The sequence below is a fragment of the Sinocyclocheilus anshuiensis genome, unplaced genomic scaffold, assembly GCF_001515605.1.
Source record: "Sinocyclocheilus anshuiensis isolate Anshui unplaced genomic scaffold, SAMN03320099.WGS_v1.1 scaffold928, whole genome shotgun sequence".
Taxonomy (NCBI): domain Eukaryota; kingdom Metazoa; phylum Chordata; class Actinopteri; order Cypriniformes; family Cyprinidae; genus Sinocyclocheilus; species Sinocyclocheilus anshuiensis.
In genome coordinates, this window is record NW_015552531.1 from 1,726,121 (window position 1) to 1,746,394 (window position 20,274).

Below are 20,274 nucleotides of genomic sequence, written 5' to 3' on the forward strand. Positions count from 1 at the left end.
TTAAACAGTAATATTAACAGAAATATTATTAGCATTCGTGTTCTATTTTAATATATTTTACATTTTCAGTTATTCCTGTGATGGCAAAGCTGCATTTTCAACAGCCATTACTCCAGTCTTCAGTGTCACATGATCCTTCAAAATCATTAGAATATACAGATTTGGTGCTCAAGAAACATTTATTGTTTTTAAGTTGAAAACAGTTATGCTTAATATATTTGTGGAAACTCTGATACAATTTTTCAGGATTCTTCGATGAATAGAAAGTTCAAAAGAGCAGCATATATTTGAAATAGAAATCTTTTGTAACATTATAAATGTCTTTGCAGTCAATTTTAGTCAATTTAATGTGTCCATGCTGAATTTATTCTTTAAAAAAAATCTTACTTGCCCCAAAATTTTGAATGGTAGTGTATGTCCTGTTAAAATAATTTCTCGTCCTCATTTTTAATGTTGTTTTCAGACACAGGAAAACAAACCAAGATAAAACTGCTGTTCAGAGAGTCTGTTGATGTCTACTGTTTTCCCTATTTATCCCTCTGTTTTATTTCTTAATTTAACTATGAGAGATTTGGGGAAAAAATTAAAGACCTACAATATGGTAGCAGGGGCAAATGACTTCTGTTAGGACCAAGAACAGGGGGTGTATTTTCTCCTAAATTGCCCTATTTCCACAAATGGACTCTTATTGATTCTAAGAATGCATCCCCTCAAAACAGATAATTTGTTACTGCCATTTGCCTCCTCTAGTCACCACTTAAGTATAATTACCCAGAAGTCAATACGGCTGCCAGGCTGCTGCCACGGTTAACCTCTGAGTCACCAGTCACAAGCATCCTGCTCAAATGTTCTCTCGGCCTTGCAGAATGACAGGGTTCTGGGTTTTTAATTAAACGACTATCTTGTCAATTAATAAAGATGTTGTTGGTGCTTAATGAGCTCAAGGCATCTTAAAGACAGGATTTGGTCAGCTGTAGATTTCAGGCCACAGGGCAAATGCATTAAATACAGCTAGTTAGCTGTATATAAAGCAACTTTAATTACTGTAGTATCAAATTTATGCCCTTTTTGGACCATGTCATTAATTAGTCATGGCAATATCTGGCAAAATAAATCTTATTCTGAACCATGTTTTAAGTAATGTGATACTCCCATATAGTTAATTTAAACTGCAGTGCATGCCAATGAGTTTTGCATTTAATGAATAGTTCACCCAAAAATGAAAATTTACTCACCCTCAGGCCATCCAAGATGTAGATGAGTTTGTTTCTTTGATGGAATAGATTTGGAGAAATTTAGCATTACATCACTTGCTCACCAATGGTTCCTCTGCAGTGAATGGGTGCCGTCAGAATGAGAGTTTAAACAACTGATAAAAACACATCACAATAATCCACAAGTAATCCACATGACTCCAGTCCAGCAGTTAATGTCTTATGAAGTGAAAAGTTGCATGTTATAAGAAACAAATTCATCAAGATGTTTTCATTTTAAACCATTGTTTCTCGCGTTTGAATCATCATAATTCATAATAACGCTTCAGGCATTGAAAAAATTCCATCACCTCGTTTCCCTTGCTCGCTCTTGTTGTTGCTTAATCTGTTTGTGTTTTTCACCCAATTCAGACGAAACAACTTTTTCAATGGACAACACAGTAGTATGAATAGAGAACTAATTTCTTACAAACATGCAGTTTTTCATTTCACAAGATATTAACTGATGGACTGAGGGTGAGTAAATGTTCAACAAATTTTTGGGTGAACTATTCCTTTAATACAGTTTAGGAATACAGTTTAAGAATATTTATCTGGTGCCATGATGACGTTTTATATAAGCTATGCTATGCCACAACCATCATAACTGTCTGGTTAGTAATATACCTCCTCTTCCACTGCCTCTAATAATAATATCGTATTAAAATATACGGTATTGTGTGAAACCGCACTGACTCATTACCTGGAGCAAAATGTGTTATATTCAGTATACTGAGGTCTTTCTGATTTGCTGATTATATTTAGTGATTGCTATTTTAGGAACGTATAAACCCTTGATTATGCTAACCACCACAATACATGCTCTGAATACACTGCCATATTGCAGCCAGCATTTAAGAAAATCAATTCACAGTTATGAATTGGCCTTGTCATAATCTCTCCAGGAGATAATGCATTTTCCAGCACTGCCGGTTGATGACAAGTCATCCATGAAATATGTAACTCCATCCAACTAACGGACTACTACAACCAGCACCATGATCAAACCAAGCTTGTGCCAAAAACCTGAGAGACATTAGGCTAAAGATTCATTTATCATACAAGTTATGCCCTTTTGCACTATATTGGTTTCTGTTTTAATCAGCAGAGTTAATTAAAACGGTTTAGATTTTATAACAGAATTAAATTACATTGCTATAATGGATCGAGATAAGCATCACTCCATGACAAGATTTATAATTGTGGTGGCTGATTATTTTTCCTTTGTCTGGAAACAAACATCACATCTTTATAGAACACTTTCCCCCCCGCCTCGAAACACGCAATAGAGTGGTTCATCACAATTATTTTATTCAAGTAAATGTATGTGTGTATCTGCGTAGCACACCCTTCAGCAATGCAAAACTACAACCAGGCTTCTTGCCTCAAGCCAGTGGGGCTAATGAGTCTAACTGACGACCTCTAGTATTTCTACATAAAATAATTAGGAATCCTGCTCTGAGCCTATTAATCTTTGCCGAATAAGCAGAATGCCTGACCAGCAATCCATCCCTCTTGATTACTGACAAGAAAAAAAAATCTTAATTAGGAATGATTTTCCCTTCCATTTTATTCACCACTTATTCAATATTTTTCTTCTCAGTAAACCTGTTGCACTTTGACAGAGTGATTAAAGGGGTCATATGATGCGATTTCAATTTTTCCTTTCTCTTTGGAGTGTTACAAGCTCTTGGTGCATAAAGAAGATCTGTAAAGTTGCAAAGACTAAAGTCTCAAATCCAAAGAGATATTCTTTATAAAAGTTAAGAGTTAACCACGCCTACCTAAAACGGCTCGCTCTAACACGCCCCCACATATCTACCTCACTATGTGGGAAAATTTGCATAACGCCGCCCAAATGTTCATGCAAAGAAAGAAGGTGTAACTTTTATTCTCACTGTAGTATTGTTGCCGCCGCCATGTCGTGAAGACGCTGTGTGCTTCATTGTGAAAGCGAAACTACTTTATTTGGTCTTCCAAAAGAGGACGATATCCGCTTCGTCATGCCTAGAGCTGATCTGTGCTGGTCGCTGAGGGAATACATCAACTTAGTGCTGTGGATTGCCGGATCGGCTTTTACCGTGGACGAAGCGGAGTCCAGCCCGGGGTCGTCACATGTGGTTGCCGCTCCTTCGTCAGATCTGCCGGCTGCGCCGTTCTCAGCCTCGCCGCCTCTGCTCACTCTAGCCCGGCCTCAGCTCACGCTAAGATTTCAAAAAGGCGGGGCATAGAGGAGAAACAATAATGTACTTTTTTTTTTTTTACTTTAAACCGCATAAACACATTTCATTACAGGCGGCCTTGAGTGAGCGGAGGCCGGTGGATTCGACTCCGCTTCGTCCACGGTGAAAGCCGATCCGGTGATCCACAGCGCAAAGTTGTTGTATTTCCTCAGCAACCAGCACGGATCAACTCCAGGCATGACGAAGCAGATATCGTCCTTTTTGCCCCACATACACAACAAGTCATTTAGACATTTGCAACAGTTAGTTTTGTACACATACAGATTGGTTCTATGCAGTCAATCCGTTTTGCAGTTCTTTAAACTGTTGTTTTCGCTTGCAAGTCACTGTTCACAGGCTTGCAGTGCTTTTGACCGTGTTTTGGCGAAAAAAACGTGCCAAAAGTGTAAGCTCAGAAAAATGGAAGTCAGAAGCATTCAGATCATATTTATTTTGCGTTAGCATGAAGCTGCAGTTTCACAATACATGAATTACACTTGCGAGTAACAGTAAAATGCTGCAAAAAATTTTTTCTTGCGCTTGAAACACGATTTACACCTTTACAAAGCTTCTGTTGCGCATGCAAATTCAATTTACGCTTACAGTCTTATGTACACTTCCACAACTCTTACCCTGCGTATGCTAATCTTTTTGACGTCATTCTACCTTCATACTCCTCCCCTCACTGCAGCCAATTGCTCTCGCCTACATTTCAGGCGAGGCGCATCTCAAACAAGCCTATTGTTTTGACGTAAATTAATCACTGAATCATTTTAACTGGTTCTTTAAACGAATTGTTCTAAAGAATCGATTCGCGGAAATGTCATGCACTTTTGTTTATGACCCTACCTATCGGGTATTCATGGAAAAACACACGTAGGGCCTACTATTGTTCAGTCATCGCTTGTTTATCCTCTGGTCCTTATCTGCCATCATAGATAACACGTTTTTAAAAATAGGTATATGCATTATTTAAATTAAAATCAGTTTTGAAACGAAACCCCTTTGGTCTCTCAGGTAAAAGAACAAAATCCGAAATATAACTAGTTGACACATGATACAGGAAAACGTTATGTCTATGTGTATGCTTATCACTGTCTACATTGGTCCCGTAATAAACTTGACATTTCAAAGTACGGAGTTTGTTGCTGAAGCACAAGCTCACTCCGCACTTCCGCGGCTGTGCCCTCGATAACACACGCCTTGGTGGGAAAGAAACGGCCAACGGGTGGCGTCGGGTCTTACGGTTGTCGAGATGACGGGTCTGCTTCACCGCGCGCTATCTTCTCCGGTGGAATGTTCAGTCGAGCCGCCTGTGGGGGTATTTAATGGCACAGCTGATGCCCGGAGGGATTAAAGGGAGGTAACTAAACTAGATGAGCCAGATAGTTAGCCTATAATGTCAACACATGATCTGAAGTTGCAGCAGTCAAGTTGTCAAAGCGGAGTGAAAGCCAGCGTGACGTGCTTTGTCCCAAATCAGGAGAGATTGTACACACAAACTGACAAATCACGGTAGGCTACAAAGTTCTTGGAATTTTTAGTACGTTTTCTTGCTGTTCTTCTCTCACACAAATACTATTTTTCCTTATTTTCTCTCTCTCTCTCATAAACTAACCCTTATGGTCCTCCTCAGACAACATTATGGAAGTCTGTAGCTTTAAGTGGACAGGTTGAAGTTCTTACGTAATTAGAAGAGCTTGCGCAAATATTAGTTTGCTTTAAGTAAGATGTATCCGTTGTAGTTTTACCACAGTTACAAATTATTTTACAATCAAAGAATTATAACAACACGCCAATGGACTGAACATTGATTCAAGCATTGATCTCTTGTCTGGCACACCCCAGTTATATAATAGCTACCTGATGTTGCCTTGCACATGCACAATCAGAAATTCCTAACAAAATAATCAAGCATTTAAGATTAAAAAAAAATCTTTACCAACATGTTTGCTTGACTGCATCTCAGTTTAATTGTTTCAGATTATTTTAAACACACCTCCAAAATATCTGGTGTCACTGCTATTAATCTTTTGCTGAATGTCATCTCAACATGTCTCACCATGTTTATGGTAATACTTTAGCTCTTATGCAATTTGTTACACCCACATTGTCTCATCATTTTTTTAATAATAATAATTTTAACAAATAGTAATTTAGCCAAAATTAAAATGTTCAACATTATTAGGAGAAATACAAGAAAGTCTTTTCTGTCTACTTGGCAAATACTGTAATCATTTTCTTTGCACATGTAGAGGCAGGACAAAATTGGAATTTCACTGTCATTGTCATGTGTCGATATACTTAGAAAACATCTGTGGGTGTTCCTGTGAAGAATTTTTCTGAAGGGAGTGAACCTTAGCTGCAGACATGTGGTGTTTGTTGAGAAAAACAGTCTCCAGTTCTCTGTAGACTGTATTGTTGCAGTATTGTAATGCCGAAGCTTGATTAGTTTTCAGAATGTAAGTGAACATGAGAAGTTACATCCTGGACCATTGGCTCAACACATCCACAACAAGAAAGATTTAGAAACTAGAACTACTGCATCTTCACCATCGTTGCAGTTAACAGGCCAGCAGAAAAGCAGCAGAGGTGAGTTTGTATGACTGGATTATCAGATACATTTGTTATCAGACAAAAATTTCAGCTCATCATAAATTCATAAAATTCTGACTAAAAGTTCTGTTCATTTTAATTATATGCATGTAATGTCAAATGAAGCATGCATAGCACTGTGCAAAAGTCTTAGGCTATTAGTATTTTTTACAGACAAAAAAATGGTTTTAAACCAGTTATTTTTTATATCTTTTGCTGTAGTGTGTCAGTAGGAAATATCAGTTTACATTTCCAAGCATTCCTTTTGCCATTAATTGTTTTGAGATTTTTGTAGGCACAAGGAGTCTGACAACAGCCAGTGCTCCACACAGATCTGATCTCACCATCAGCCAGTCCATCTGGAATGACATAAAGAAACAGAAAAAACTGAGACAGACTAAATCCAGAAGAACTGTGGCAACGTCTCCAAGATGCTTTAAGAAACCTACCTACAAAGCTACAGTAATGTGAAAAGTTTTAGGCACTTGTGTAAAAATGCTGTAAAGTGAGGATGCTTTCAAAAAATAATGTCATAAATAGATTTTATTTATCAATTAACTTTAATTAACTAAATCAAATCAACATTTGGTTTGAGTACCCTTATTGTTTAAAGGGGTCATATGATGCGATTTCAAGTTTTCCTTTCTCTTTGGAGTGTTACAAGCTGTTCGTGAATAGACTACAAAAATCTCCAATTAATTGCATTATTCCGATTAATGGCTAAAGAAATGTTTGGAAATGTAAACTGATATTTCCTACTGACACACTACAGCAAAAGAAATAACTAGCTTAAAACCTTAATACTAATTAAGGTCTATATATATAATCATGCTGTTCCTTGTAACACTTCTCCACTGATCAGATTTGCAGATCAGGCAAATAATACTTCTCAGATCTAAGGAAGACTCCAGTAGGACATCTGAGGAACAGAGGAAATCTGCCAGATTTACTTCCACCATCTCTATCAGTCTTCCCAATAGAAGAAACAAAAAAGACACAGCGGAGGAAAAAACACTGCAAACTACAAATAGCCCGTGAGTTTTATTTATTTTTATTTTTATTTTTTATTTTTTTGGGTCTTTTTTATATTTTCACACTGCTGTTGGGGGTCATCATGCTTTAAAAAGAGTTTAGTGTTCACTTTTGTTTTTTAACAAAATTGTATAGGATTTTAATCAGCCATTTATCAGTTATCGGTTAGAACATGAAAATAATTATCAGCTTATGGCATTGACCAGAATTAAGGCCTGTTCACACCAAGCACGATAACTATAAAGATAACGATAAAGATATAGTTCTAAAAATCGTTCTCAATATTAAAGAATAGCAGAGTCCACACCACAACTATAACGATAAAGGCACAGAGAAATTATATAGTTGGAATCACTTTCAGAACGATTTTTTCCAGTTGATGAATGACACAAACATTGACAGCCAATCAGAATCCATCCTGCTATAACGAGCTCAAGTATTTAAAGCGGCAGACGCATGTGCGCTGAGAATGAACAGAAGATATAGTCCGCTGGTGTGGACGCTAATATCGTTATCTTTATAGTTATCGTTCTTGGTGTGAACGGGGCTTTAGTCTTCCTATTAGGAAATGTTTTATGAAAATTTGATTCCACTTAATATACACTGCACATAATAATATCTTTTGTCTTGTAAATTATGCCACAGCACTTTGTGTTTTGTGTCATATGCACAATCCTAGCCAGAACAGCAAACACCCTTTCGACCCATGACTGGCAGTAATAGTCCTTATATAGCAATAAGTCATGATTTAATGATGGTGAATGATAGTGTGAAAGTGTATAGGCAAAGATTTGCTGTTTGGCTGTACCGTATCTAGGTGTGTTCATGCTTTCAAACACTGCTTACACCTTTATAAAGTGTTTACACCTTGATCTTGGAAACAGTAAATAGACATTTATTGGAAAGTTTTATTCTGGAAGTGAACTAGGGTTTTTTTTTTTGTGTGTGTGTGTGTGTGTGTGTGTGTGTGTGTAAGTGGTATATGTATCTGACCGTATGCATTCATGTGTGTGAGACACTCTGTACTAATTTTAAAAGAGTTTTAACAATGGACCCCTCCCTTCATGTCAGGCCAATGAATTGTTTACTCCTAGAATGCTTAAACTGAGAGAAAGAATGGAATGTTGTTGGTCTTGTTTTCCTGCGTTGTCTTGCTAAATATATGAAAGATGTTGAACTAGTAAAAGTATTTAGGGAGTAAGAATAGCGTGTGAAACATTGAATTAGATGAGAGATTTGTTTTCATCGTAGTTTTCTTTGTTTATCTACCTGAGGGAACTTATTTTTTTTAATCTACATGTTAAATGTTTGCTCATTAAAAAAAATCATATGCTAATTAAAAATTATTTTCTCTATTTGACAGTTACAGCACACATGAAGCCATAAAAAACACAGCTAATCAAAACCACACAGAGGTAAGCATTCAATCTAAGACAGTCATGAGAATGAGATTGTTTATCTTTTTAGTAAGAGATCGTCTGATGTAAAGATAAAATCTATGTCTTTCTAATCAAACGTATCTTGCTTAAATATAATTAAATATCTTTATTGTACTGCCCTTTGAATACATTCCGCTCTACTGGGCCATGTTTGCAGTTTTGATATGCAGAGTATTTTTCAGTGGAGTGTAAAGCTCAACTGTGAAGTTGAACTGTCTGTTTAAACAGTTATGGAATGGGAGTGGTGATTTGTTCAAATAGTTCAAATGCACGTGAGAAGCATTTCTTGCAATTTTCCCAAGCAACTCTGAAATTTACTAGTCTAAAATGTACAAATGCCACTGTGCTTGAATTAGTGCCTGTGTTTTGTACTTTTTTTGGCACTAATCCAAAGCTTTGTTGCTCGTTCTGACAGCTAAGGGACGTGCTTTCACCAACTGAGCAATGTGGCGAATCAACTGGTGAATTATTTAAGAATAGGGATGGGCCAAAAGCAAGCTTTGATGAAGACAGTTTTACCACTCTGCATCAACATGGACATAACACACCAAAGCAGGGACAAAATACAGGAATACAACACAACATAGGCCTTCATGAACAAACGCAAATTGTCCACAACGGCTCACAAAGACATTCTACTCAACCTGTTTGTGAGGTTCAAACAGAATTCAACAAGGAATCTGGAGCCAATGACTGTAGAAAGAATGCTGCAACAACTCCACAGTACCACAGTAATCTGACCTCCTTTGAAGTGGACAATGGTCTAAAAGCAAGCACTGATTCCCAGTTTTTTGCACACTATTCAGAAGTAGTAAATCGGGTCTTGCCATTAGACTCTTTTCCTGATCTTCATTCTGATAGTACCCCTGAGCCAGAACCTGGTCTTATCAATCCTACATCAGCTATGTTGACATCGGCCCTGGCCTCAGTTCTTCCTCTACCTTGGAGTGGCCGTCTTCGAAGACCCAAGCAAGGCAGCAGCGAAGTACAGCATGAGCCCCAAGATTGTGGACAGAATGTCAACCCATCTACCTTATTTTGCCAGGATCAGCAGCAACAACCGTTTCTTCCTTCCCAGAGGCGACCATCTGAACACATGTTGGCCAATGACAATGACATGCAGTTGACTGCAGGAACCAGCTATAACTCTCCTGACTGGCAAAAAGAGAACAATTCCCCGAACATCACAACCACAATACAGCCGAAGAGACCCATTATTAAATCCTCCTCTGTGGGCATGATGTACAATAATACAGATTTGCATTCTTTTCCCACACCTCTGGACACTCGTCAGGTACCAAATTTGGCCCATTCAGAGTACAGAATATCAAAAACTGGAGATGAACATGAGCCTTTCAAATCATTGAGCTCTAAGCCAACAACAAGCAGTCTACTTCTTTCCTTGAGGAGGTCAAATTTGAGAAGCTCCAGTGCTGAGCCCACACAATCACAGACTCAGATGACTAGGTCTGTCAGGTCCCTTACATTGCCTAGCAGAGTTGTTTTGAAAACTCCATCATTTGCCCATTCTGTTACCGCTGATAACCAAACCCCCGTATATCCAGACACTCCTGCAAGAACAGAGGAAATAGCAGTCAGTCAGTTCCCTTTCTCACATAGAATTAAGAGTAGAGTGCCATTAAGAAAATCACTGTTTCTAAACAAACCAGAGACAGAAATTTCAAAGAGACTAGAAGCTTCTGTTGCCAGAGTAGAGGAGGAACGTTTCCCAATCTCCACAACCAAAACCGGCCAACTTGGAATTCTCAGAGCTCAACAGAGTTCTTATTCAGTGTTTTTGAGGAAATATTCCAGTACAGAGGACATAGATCCAGCGGAACAAAATGCTGCCAACAACACCAACCTGCAAAACTCCAATATGACCAGACAAAAAGTAATTCCAGATACCACAATTTCTCCCAAAGTTTTAACAAACAATGTTCAACAATCTGGCTTTAATGTTCAAAAATTAAAATCACAAAGTACACACAATATAATAGCCAGTAGTTCTTCAGGTACAAGCACCTTCACAGACAGGCTTAACTACTCACCCAGGAAAGACTCTTCTGTAGATGGAACAAGTCCCACAAATGTGGGGCAGATATATCTGGACTCTAAGAAATATTCTCAGTCAAATCAAAGCACTATGGATCTTTCGAGCCCTCTTTCTCCAAGCAGACCTCTCAGAAGTGTAAGAGTACCAAGCATTTATTCATACCTACGGGAGTCCAGCCCGGCTGTGTCCACCCCTTCCCCTTCTACCCCTTCTTCCCACATACAGAGAGGTGAAACATCGCCTCCTAAGCAAGATGGAGGTGTAACACTGCAGGGTGACCGGAAAACACTACCTTCAAGATTTTCATTTGACTTCAACCCATTTGTGCCACAGGTACAAGCATTACAAAGAAACTCTTATAGCTCCAGCTCTAATATAGTACCAGCTCAATCTCTGCCTCCTGATTTTGGACGAAGATCAGCACCTCGTCTCAGCACTTCTCCATATTCTAGCCTCATCTCCTCAAGACCTACACTCAACAACACTTTACAAGAACTATCCTCTCCACCTGTGTCCAAAACTCATACCCGATCTACATCTTATGATATTGTAACCACTCCTGCAGACTTCATAAAAGGTGATCCAAGCTCTTCACTGTCCACATACACAGGCATAATAAGAAGACCAAAGGAACAGTTAGCTTCTCCTAACAGAAAACAGAGGACAGCAGTTCAAGATTATACAAGCGCCCTAGATAATCACAAACCTGCCCAGCCATGCCTCTTACAAGCTGCACCAGATACAAGTTTTGTCATGGAACGCCAAAGCGCAAATATAAGCCCACACCCAAGGCAGCCAGACACAGGCTCTAACAACTTCTGCCATCAGGAGCATGATGGCTTGATGGAACTTCAGCTTGATAAGGGTAATGCTTACCCCGAGCACAGGCTGAGTGAGAAAGATAAGTATTTAATACCTGATAAGCTCACAGTAGAAAACGAGACTCCACTGACAGCTGAGAAAGAGATTCCTTCTGTGCATATGCATGAGAGATTACAGGAAATGCAAAGTTCCAATTCAAAAAAAGGCCTCTTTAGTTCACGAGTTAAGAAAGACAAAGAAGCTGTCTTTTCTTCAGCTTCATTGCCAGACAAAGAGGTTGTTAGTCCCCAGTATTTAAAAACCAAAAGACATTCGCCAGTGTTTAAAACGAGCAGCAGGATTGACCAGATGTTAAATCGCTTGAAACTGACATTTGGTGTCAAACGTTCAGACAGCTCACTTGACGCACTACCGAAAAAGAACAAGAGTCCCACTCAGCAACCCTCAGATACTGAGACTTTTGAAAGTCCCAAGACAGAGGAGAAAACATGTTCTGAGAGCCACCCGGAACCTTCTAAATACTCTTTAACAACTGATAAAACCTCTTTAAATTCCTTGTCACTACTAACATTCAAAAAATCTGAGAATACATTAAATAAGGATGAACAAAGTAAGTCTACGGCTGAAATAAATTATTCTGGGTGCAAACGGGAGGCCCCCAACTCATTCTTGACCACCAATAAATCATCTTTTGCCTTGTTGCCACGTACATTAAAGATATCTGAGAAAAACTTAAATATGGATTGGCAAAATAGATCTACAACTGAACAAAAGGGTTCTGGGTGCACATGGGAGGCCCCCAGCTCATCTTTGACCACTGATAAAGCCTCTTTTGCATCTTTGTCGCCACTTACATTAAAGAAATCTGGGAATACTCTAAATATGAATTGGCAAAACAGATCTACAACTGAACAAAAGGGTTCTGGGTGCACGTGGGAAGCCCCCAACTCATCTTTTACCACCGATAAAGCATATTTTGCCTCTTTTGGGTCTTTGTCACCACTTACATTAAATAAATCTGAGAATTCTTTAAATATGGACTGGCAAAACAGATCTACAACTGAACAAAAGGGTACTGGGTGCACATGGGAGGCCCCCAACTCATCATTGACCACTGATAAAGCACCTTTTGCTTCTTTTGAGTCCTTGTCACCATTAACATTAAAGAAATCATCTGAGAATAAATTAAATGTTGATCAGCAAAAGAGGCATAGCGATGAAAATGGAAACCACTCTTATGGTAGGAGCTTTAGTCCACATAGGCTAAAGGCCCAAAGTATGAATCGTTCTGCCACCTTGCCACATTACAGAAAATCCTCTGTCGGTCCCCCATCACCCTTTTATTTGTTTGATTTTGATTCAGAAGAAATTCAGAATGACAATGTGTTTTATAGTCCAGTGAGCAAAAAAACTAATTCACTGTGTGAGTCTGATTACTTCTCTTCTCTGAACTCCAAGAGTCCCGTGCAGCAAAACCTTGTGAGGTCTCACTTGTCCTCGTCATGTGCTGATTTAAAGTATGGTCTACACAATGGACGATCTTTCTCAGTGAGCAGTGTGGTTTCAAGCCGCCCATCAGGTCCTGGACGAATCTCAACAAGCAGCATCAGCGACCTCTCAAGTTTGGATGACTTTGTGCCGAAGGGGGATTATACAGTAGTTGACTCTCCAATGAGTAGTAGCCTTTCTCCAATCTGTGATGCCAAATCTATCACTGGTAAACAGTCTGAACCTGGATATACAGATGATCTTGATCTTGATCATTATGATGCAGACCCAACCCCACCTCCATCACCAACTATGTCCTCTTCACCTCGTCGGATATCCCAGGCACCTTCTGTGTCTTCCCTCATGTGGACAACTCCAGAAAATCTGTCTCCTACTCGTGGAATCCTGTCATCAAGGAGCTACACAACCAGCTTGACTGTTTTTGAGGAGTCTGATTCTGACACCACAACCGATGATGAATACGATCTTGACAATTGTGATGATGCTGTAGAAACAGAACTTTAGAGGAGGTAATTATGTGTTGTTCAATTCCATCATATTGAATATGTGGTTACATATACGCTTAGGGTCTTCTACGAAATTAGAAACAATCTAAATTGTAATAACAAACAACTAGGAATCCAGATTGGATATGAATAGAAGGAATTATAATATATCAGAACTATAAGACCATGTTGATTTCATATTTTTTGTTATAAATTAAATATAATGGGCTTTTTGAATACTTTAGTGTTTGAGGATAACAATTTTTGATTTCATTATGAATTCATATACAATACAGTACAATGCACTGTTTCATTAGGTTTTTTAAGTATATTTTCTGGATCTTAAGGCTTTGAAATGGTGAATTCTCACATCATTCCTTTTATTGAGACCTGCTTCCTGTAGGTTATTGACTGTTTCATTCACTGTGGCATTTGAAAGCACAGCATGTCAGTTACAATACATTATTTTCCTGACAGACATTCTATAGTCAGTAGCTGTAAACTAAGAAACTGAACCCCAACTGTTTAACAGAGGTGTTTGAATTTTTTCAACTCATACTGCTCCATTAACCGTCAGAAAAAAAAAACAGAAAAATTTAATATCGGTGCCCCTGTAACACTGATGATTCCACATTAATTATGGTTAAGTCTGTAAAGAAGATGATGTTACAGAAGTCTGCTATCCATTTGATATTATTGTTAAAAGTATGAAAGTGTTATTGAAAACTGGCTGATCCTGGCATATGCGACATCTGCAACTTGTTAATTTGAGGTTCAAACACGGCCTCTCACAATCTATGCAAAAGACATACCACTAGATGAACTAAGCATTCTTAAATAAGACCTCACAGTTCATTTTATTTGCTGTATAATTTAATTGTGCTGTTTGTGTGTGGCTTTCAGTGTAATTTTAATTGATCTTTTATTATAATTTTTTATGCAGAGCAGGGGTTGGGGCATCATTTCTCCCCTAGAGCCTAGGGACCTCCATAAGATGTTAAGATGCTCAATTGCAGCACTGACAACAACACAGTACTACTAAATGCTGTATAACATAGGCCTACATATGTAAGAACCTTTTTGTAAGGGAATTCTTGAATGTCTTCGTTAAATCGGTTATATTTATTAACATTTAATATATTGACTACACTATATTTTTCTTAAGGCATAAGAAGAAGAATATTGATCACTTATAAAAAAAATGTAATAAATTATCTGTAAATGACTAACTTTGCACATGACTCAAGTTAAACTGCTATGCTAAACTTTAATTAGCAAGTACACTCTGTGGTCTAGTAAACCCTTTAATTCTAATAACAGAAATTCCTTAATTACAGCTCATTAAAACAGGCCGACACTGTTGCGTGTCATGTCACAACCTGCCACAATGAACAGTTATGACTATGAATGATGCAACTAATTTGGCCCTCCTATACGATCGATGTTTCAGTAATGGTTGGCAGGTTTGCGGAACAAGCAGTAGGCCTGTTCTGTTAAAAAAAAACATGACTGCCGCCTTTGGCCCTCTTGAGTATTTTGAGTATTTTTTTTTTTTTAACGAATTAAGTTAGTGAGCTATTCATTGTCACAGTAATACTTCACTTTTTTTTACTTTCGTAACGATGTAACCTGCTGAAAGGACCACTGAACGAATCTTTTTGTTAAACGAATCTCCTGCTCCACACGTAGTTCTCCATTAAAAAAAAAAAAAAAGCTTTTGGATCTCGTATATTTCTAGCTTTCTAGCATTGAGTTGGATGAGTCTGTTTTCACGTTGCTCTGGTAACGGCTGTTGTGGTTGTAAGGCGTGCATTTGCACCCGTCTCCATAATGTCATACTGTCTAGGCTTTATTTTCTCGTTTTTAAACTCCCTCAATGTTGTTTACTCTTTGGTTGCAGTTTTAGCCCCCTCTACGTTTTTTACTTCAACTTGTCGATGTCATTGTGAAAATCCAGTTCACGCTATATTCACCGGATTGGTTTGATTTGAATATTATAAGGATAAAACGCATTGCCTATTTAAGCTCCTTCTACCTATTAAACATTTTAATTCAGGTATTTTTAAGAATATTGGCTATTCTGTTTCTTGAGAATGGAGAGGACTCGACTGATCAAGTAAGTAACATTTTGTGGTCTCAACAGAAGTGGTTTATTAAAAACACCCGTCTTAATTTTGAATTGAGTAGGCCTATATGTTGGAGTTAAATGTAGCCTAATAATCCAATAAAATAGTCATAATCCTAGTTGAATAAACCCATTTCCCATACCTAGCCATGGCAAAGGCTTAATCAGGGTGCAAAGCTTTAGCCTCAGTTAAACAGTATAATTTATACTGTTATAAATTATAACAGTATAATATAATTTATAATATGCCCCCCACCCCCCCAGAATTGTTCCTTTCCGGCTAATTGAAATGTAAATCCATGTTAATGTTTTACAGAATAAACTCTCTCTCTCTCTCTCTCTCTCTCTCTCTCCTCTCTCTCTCCCCATCCTATAAGCAGCATGTGCTAGCATGAACAAGAAAATTGAACACACATACTCTTTTGACAGGTGTGAAATACAGCAAACGAAATACAGTATACACTCGTTACTAAACGAGTGAAGCAATAGAAAAAAAAACTGTCAATCATTTTCCCCCTTTAGCCATCACCCAACAGCTCCAGCTGGGGAAACTACATCAGAGTCTAATGTCATACTTGTCCCACAGCTGGAAACAGTTTTCAGCAGAGCAGCCAGGATCATCCAGCGAGCATGGAGGGCACATGTTGTTAGTGATCACAGTCAACTTTCATGTTACTTTTTCTCCAGCTTTGTGACATATGATTGAATGCACAAATAAAAAGTAGTGCATACTGTGCCTGTCATGTGTAGGATACTGCCGTCTTCAAGCACCTCAAGAAACTAGTGAGTCTCCATAATCAAGGGGATCCACGTCTCCTTCTTAGATTTATTAACCCTGCAGAGGTAAGTTTGTTACAATGCATATGTGAAGCTTAATTTAGGTTTTTCCTTTATTGGACGTTAAAGGAAAGCTAATTATAAGTAAACACACAAATTGCAAATTACTTACTAACGTTTGTAAAATTCCAGCCAACCTATCCTCCAAACATCTACTTTAAAATATACACTCGTGCACCCATAGTGGACATGTGCGCCTCCAGTCCTAAAGATTACACGCAGCTAAACAAACCTGCTCCAAGCCAGATTCATAATGGCCGAATGATGATCAATGATGGGAATGATCACTCTGGGTGGTACCAACGGGTGGAGAACAATGGCTGGAGGATTTTGTCTTGCAAGGTGACATATCCAGTCATAATACTTTCATTTTCATTTTACCTTTTGTATATCAATGCAACTCAATAAATTAAACATATCCAACCAAACATTCAGCAGCCATTACTCCACTCTCCATAAATTACATTTTAAAATATACACTTTCTACCTTCTACTGTTTCTCATGTACAATATAAATTGTAACAGTCAGAAAAATATACAAATGTTGCATGACTAAGCATTATGTGTCTATCATTGCCTTTATGATGAAAGATTTCCGTGTTTGAAGACCCAATAACTCAAGATACCAATATTAAGAAAATAGAATTCCATCACTGCAAAATCCGACGGCGACAAGATGTTGCAAGAAAACAGAAAATTCGTAAAATTGAATGGATGAGAAAAATGTAACATATTTTAAAAATGTATTTAAAGTAACTGTTTTGATTGTTTGTGGTAGATTGTCTGCAGAGCTAATCATACTAAAACCTGGAATATAAAATGTGAATGACAGCATAATAGTAAGCACAGATCTTGTGCACAGGTATGCTGAGGGTTTCCTGCATGCTCGTACTGAACACAGCGAAACAGCTCTGCTGGTGCAAAAATCCACACAGAGAATGATGGATTCCCTTGAACAGATTGGACCAGATTCAGTTTCTGAGCAGGAAGTGGATGAACTGCTTATTTTAAAAATGTATTTAAAGTAACTGTTTTGATTGTTTGTGGTAGGTGGTAAAATATGTTCTGCAGAGCTAATCATACTAAAACCTGGAATATAAAATGTGAATGACAGCATAATAGTAAGCACAGATCTTGTGCACAGGTATGCTGAGGGTTTCCTGCATGCTCGTACTGAACACAGCGAAACAGCTCTGCTGGTGCAAAAATCCACACAGAGAATGATGGATTCCCTTGAACAGATTGGACCAGATTCAGTTTCTGAGCAGGAAGTGGATGAACTGCTCGCATGGACCAAATCTCTCAATTTTGATGAGTAATTTAGCTAATATGACATTAGATGTGATATACTGTAGGCTACATGGCATCATCATATTTTCATCATTATGGTAATCATAAAATATCCCATTTAGAAATAAAAATAGTTGCTTGTCTCTCAGGTATATCAATGAATGGAGGAATTTGGGTACCAGCAAATGCTGCATAGTTAACAACGGTAAGACTCATGGCTGTTCCCTAATTGAACTTTATGTATGAAATAACACTTTTGTTGCATTGTAGCTCCCTCTACTGGTCAAAATGGGTATCCACACTTCTACTTTTCTCGCTATAGATAAACTGTCAGAAAGTGACCAAAAGGACTTTGCTTGTGTCTCTGTGCGTGATATTTGTGAGATTCCTCAGATCAGTCAGGATCCAGTGGTGAGTCAACATCTGGATCACATCTGGGGCTGGAATGTAACATGCAGCTCTAGTAGTATTTTGCACAATATGATTTGTTTTATTAATTTGAATAAATAAAGTCTTGTGTTTCGACTGGTTTTGTGTGGTCAAATAAAAGTGAGTGTGTATAAAACATTATTTTATACATTTATTTTTAAAGTTGACGTAGGCTACTACAATAACTAAAATATACTTTAAAAACTATTACTCTATAGCCTATCATATAGCCTGTATATTTAAAAACTAATAAAATTACTAAAAACACAAATTACTTTAACATTAGCTAAAATTTAAACCTATTTATACAAATTCAATTCCAAATATTAACAAAAACTACAATAGTATATCAATGATACTAAAATAAACACCGATTTACATGATGTTAGATGCGCCGTCATAGAAATAGGATAACCCAGTAACCCTGAATTGGCGAGACAGTATTTTGAATTACCGCGAGACTCGCGAAGGTGACGCGCAGCCAATCAGATTTCTCCTTTGGCGTGTTTTGCGCTGTTCTCAATCATGGCGAACTACAAAGAGGCTCCTTTGGCTACTCGGCCGAAAACATTAGATCCAGCCGAATACTTCAATCTTTCACCTGATTACCGGCGGGCTGAGGAGAAGAGAGCGGCTCTGCGGGCACAGCTGAAGCGGCAGTATCTGGAGCAGCTGAACAATCCTCATCGGAAAGAGCTGATTGTAAGACGAACCGAATATCACAATCTGCAAACATTAGCTTGGGGTAAAACGGTTACAACGAAGCTATATATAGCTTTTATTTCATATTGTGCTAGTTTATGATTTTATAATGTTTTAATGATTTAGTCCACATTCATGTTTCAGAAGCCTAGAGTGTTTTATATTGAATCCGCAGTGAGTGACCTTCACTGATCGCTGGCTAGCAGTTATTGCCTGCCAGCCTGTTTTGGTCCACATGTGTTTATAGTCTTTATGTAAAAATATGTAATTAGTTCAATTTAAATCAGACTATATTCTTATTCAGAATGCATTTTCCGGGGTGTGTTGTTTGCCCCTTTATTGTTTACAATCCTGACAACTGAATTATTGCAAGTTCCAGAAGGTACCCGGACACATTTAAACAGTTTGATCAAGTCATCAACCTCCATGTGTTTTATTCGTAGGAGGATCCTGCTCTTACACGGTGGACATATGCGCGCACCAATAACAACTACTTCAGACCAACTGCTAAAACTTCATTGATTGGTGGCTTGTTTGGAGTTCTACCCCTTTTCGTCTTGTATGTTGTGTTTAAAACAGACAGGGTGAGTTGAAGCTGTATGAATTCACTTCATATTCAGTATTGATGTCGTCAAAGTTGCAGTGGTTATATCGGTTTTAACCCTGTTTTTCGCATTTTTCCAGGACAAAAGGGAGGCCAAGATTAAGGCAGGGACCTACGAGCGCCCCTATAAACTATCAACCTAATTTCTTTGGAATTCACTATATATTGTAACACATAGTACTTGTAATTATATACTAAATAAAATACTTTGTTGAAACTTCCTTTATCGCTGTTATTGAAGAAAATTAAGAAATCACACAGTATTTTTGTCATTTCATTTACAGGGTTTCTAAAGTGGTCTTAAAGTATTCATTAGCCTTTTCCACCGATTTTAAATGTTGCATGCATATCTTCCTCAGTATCGCTTTCTTGTTTTCCAATACAAATATCTAAACATCCTTAAAGGGGGCATAACACACAGTTTCACCCAATCTAATGTTAATCTTGAGTACCTATAGAGTCGTACTGCATCCTTCATATCTCCAAATAGTCTTTAGTTTGATCATATTTATAAAAGAAAGATACAGCGTTACGATTCTCTCCGGAAAAAGCCGAGCTCCTGGAGGCGTGCTGTGGGCGGAGCTAAAGAGTGATGAGCACTTGGGCGCCAATACCAACAAAACAGACATTTGATGCCTTTTCACTTACCGTCTGCAGTTCTGAAACATGACCGGGATCTTTTATAGCTAGGACCGCTTCATCTTTCAGTATCAAACGATGTGCAAATCCAGCGTCGAACTGAGCCTTGTTTATAAAACGTTCCTCAACAAACACACTTGTGAAACTCTGTTGCTGCTCCGGAAAAACAAACTATCCACTGTTTACATATCGCTGGGTTCTTTAGGAACAAAGTTATCTTTCCCTTACAACCAAA

At 38.0% G+C, this 20,274-nt stretch overlaps 2 protein-coding genes and 1 long non-coding RNA gene across 4 annotated transcripts; 2 read left to right on the forward strand and 1 right to left on the reverse strand.

Moving 5' to 3' along the window:
* Positions 1-4,677: 4,677 nt before the first annotated feature.
* On the forward strand, positions 4,678-14,251 carry LOC107663682 (mucin-17-like). 2 transcript variants are annotated; one of them, XM_016453959.1, is made up of 5 exons: positions 4,678-4,990; positions 5,928-6,067; positions 6,933-7,104; positions 8,466-8,517; positions 8,957-14,251. In XM_016453959.1, the coding sequence occupies exons 1-5, from the start codon at positions 4,875-4,877 to the stop codon at positions 13,430-13,432; spliced, it is 4,956 nt and encodes a 1,651-aa protein (XP_016309445.1). In that variant the 5' UTR covers positions 4,678-4,874; the 3' UTR covers positions 13,433-14,251. The 2 variants fall into 2 exon arrangements, with proteins under 2 accessions (XP_016309445.1, XP_016309447.1); XM_016453961.1 differs by having other exon boundaries at positions 12,878-14,251.
* Positions 10,002-20,127, reverse strand: LOC107663686 (uncharacterized). Its single transcript, XR_001631365.1, has 3 exons — positions 20,117-20,127; positions 17,557-17,566; positions 10,002-10,070 (listed from the first exon to the last, which is right to left on the reverse strand). It is a non-coding gene; the product is annotated as an uncharacterized LOC107663686 (long non-coding RNA).
* Positions 18,562-19,581, forward strand: LOC107663685 (NADH dehydrogenase [ubiquinone] 1 beta subcomplex subunit 4-like). The gene is made up of 3 exons (XM_016453964.1): positions 18,562-18,796; positions 19,240-19,380; positions 19,481-19,581. The coding sequence occupies exons 1-3, from the start codon at positions 18,620-18,622 to the stop codon at positions 19,541-19,543; spliced, it is 381 nt and encodes a 126-aa protein (XP_016309450.1). The 5' UTR covers positions 18,562-18,619; the 3' UTR covers positions 19,544-19,581.
* Positions 20,128-20,274: the final 147 nt, after the last annotated feature.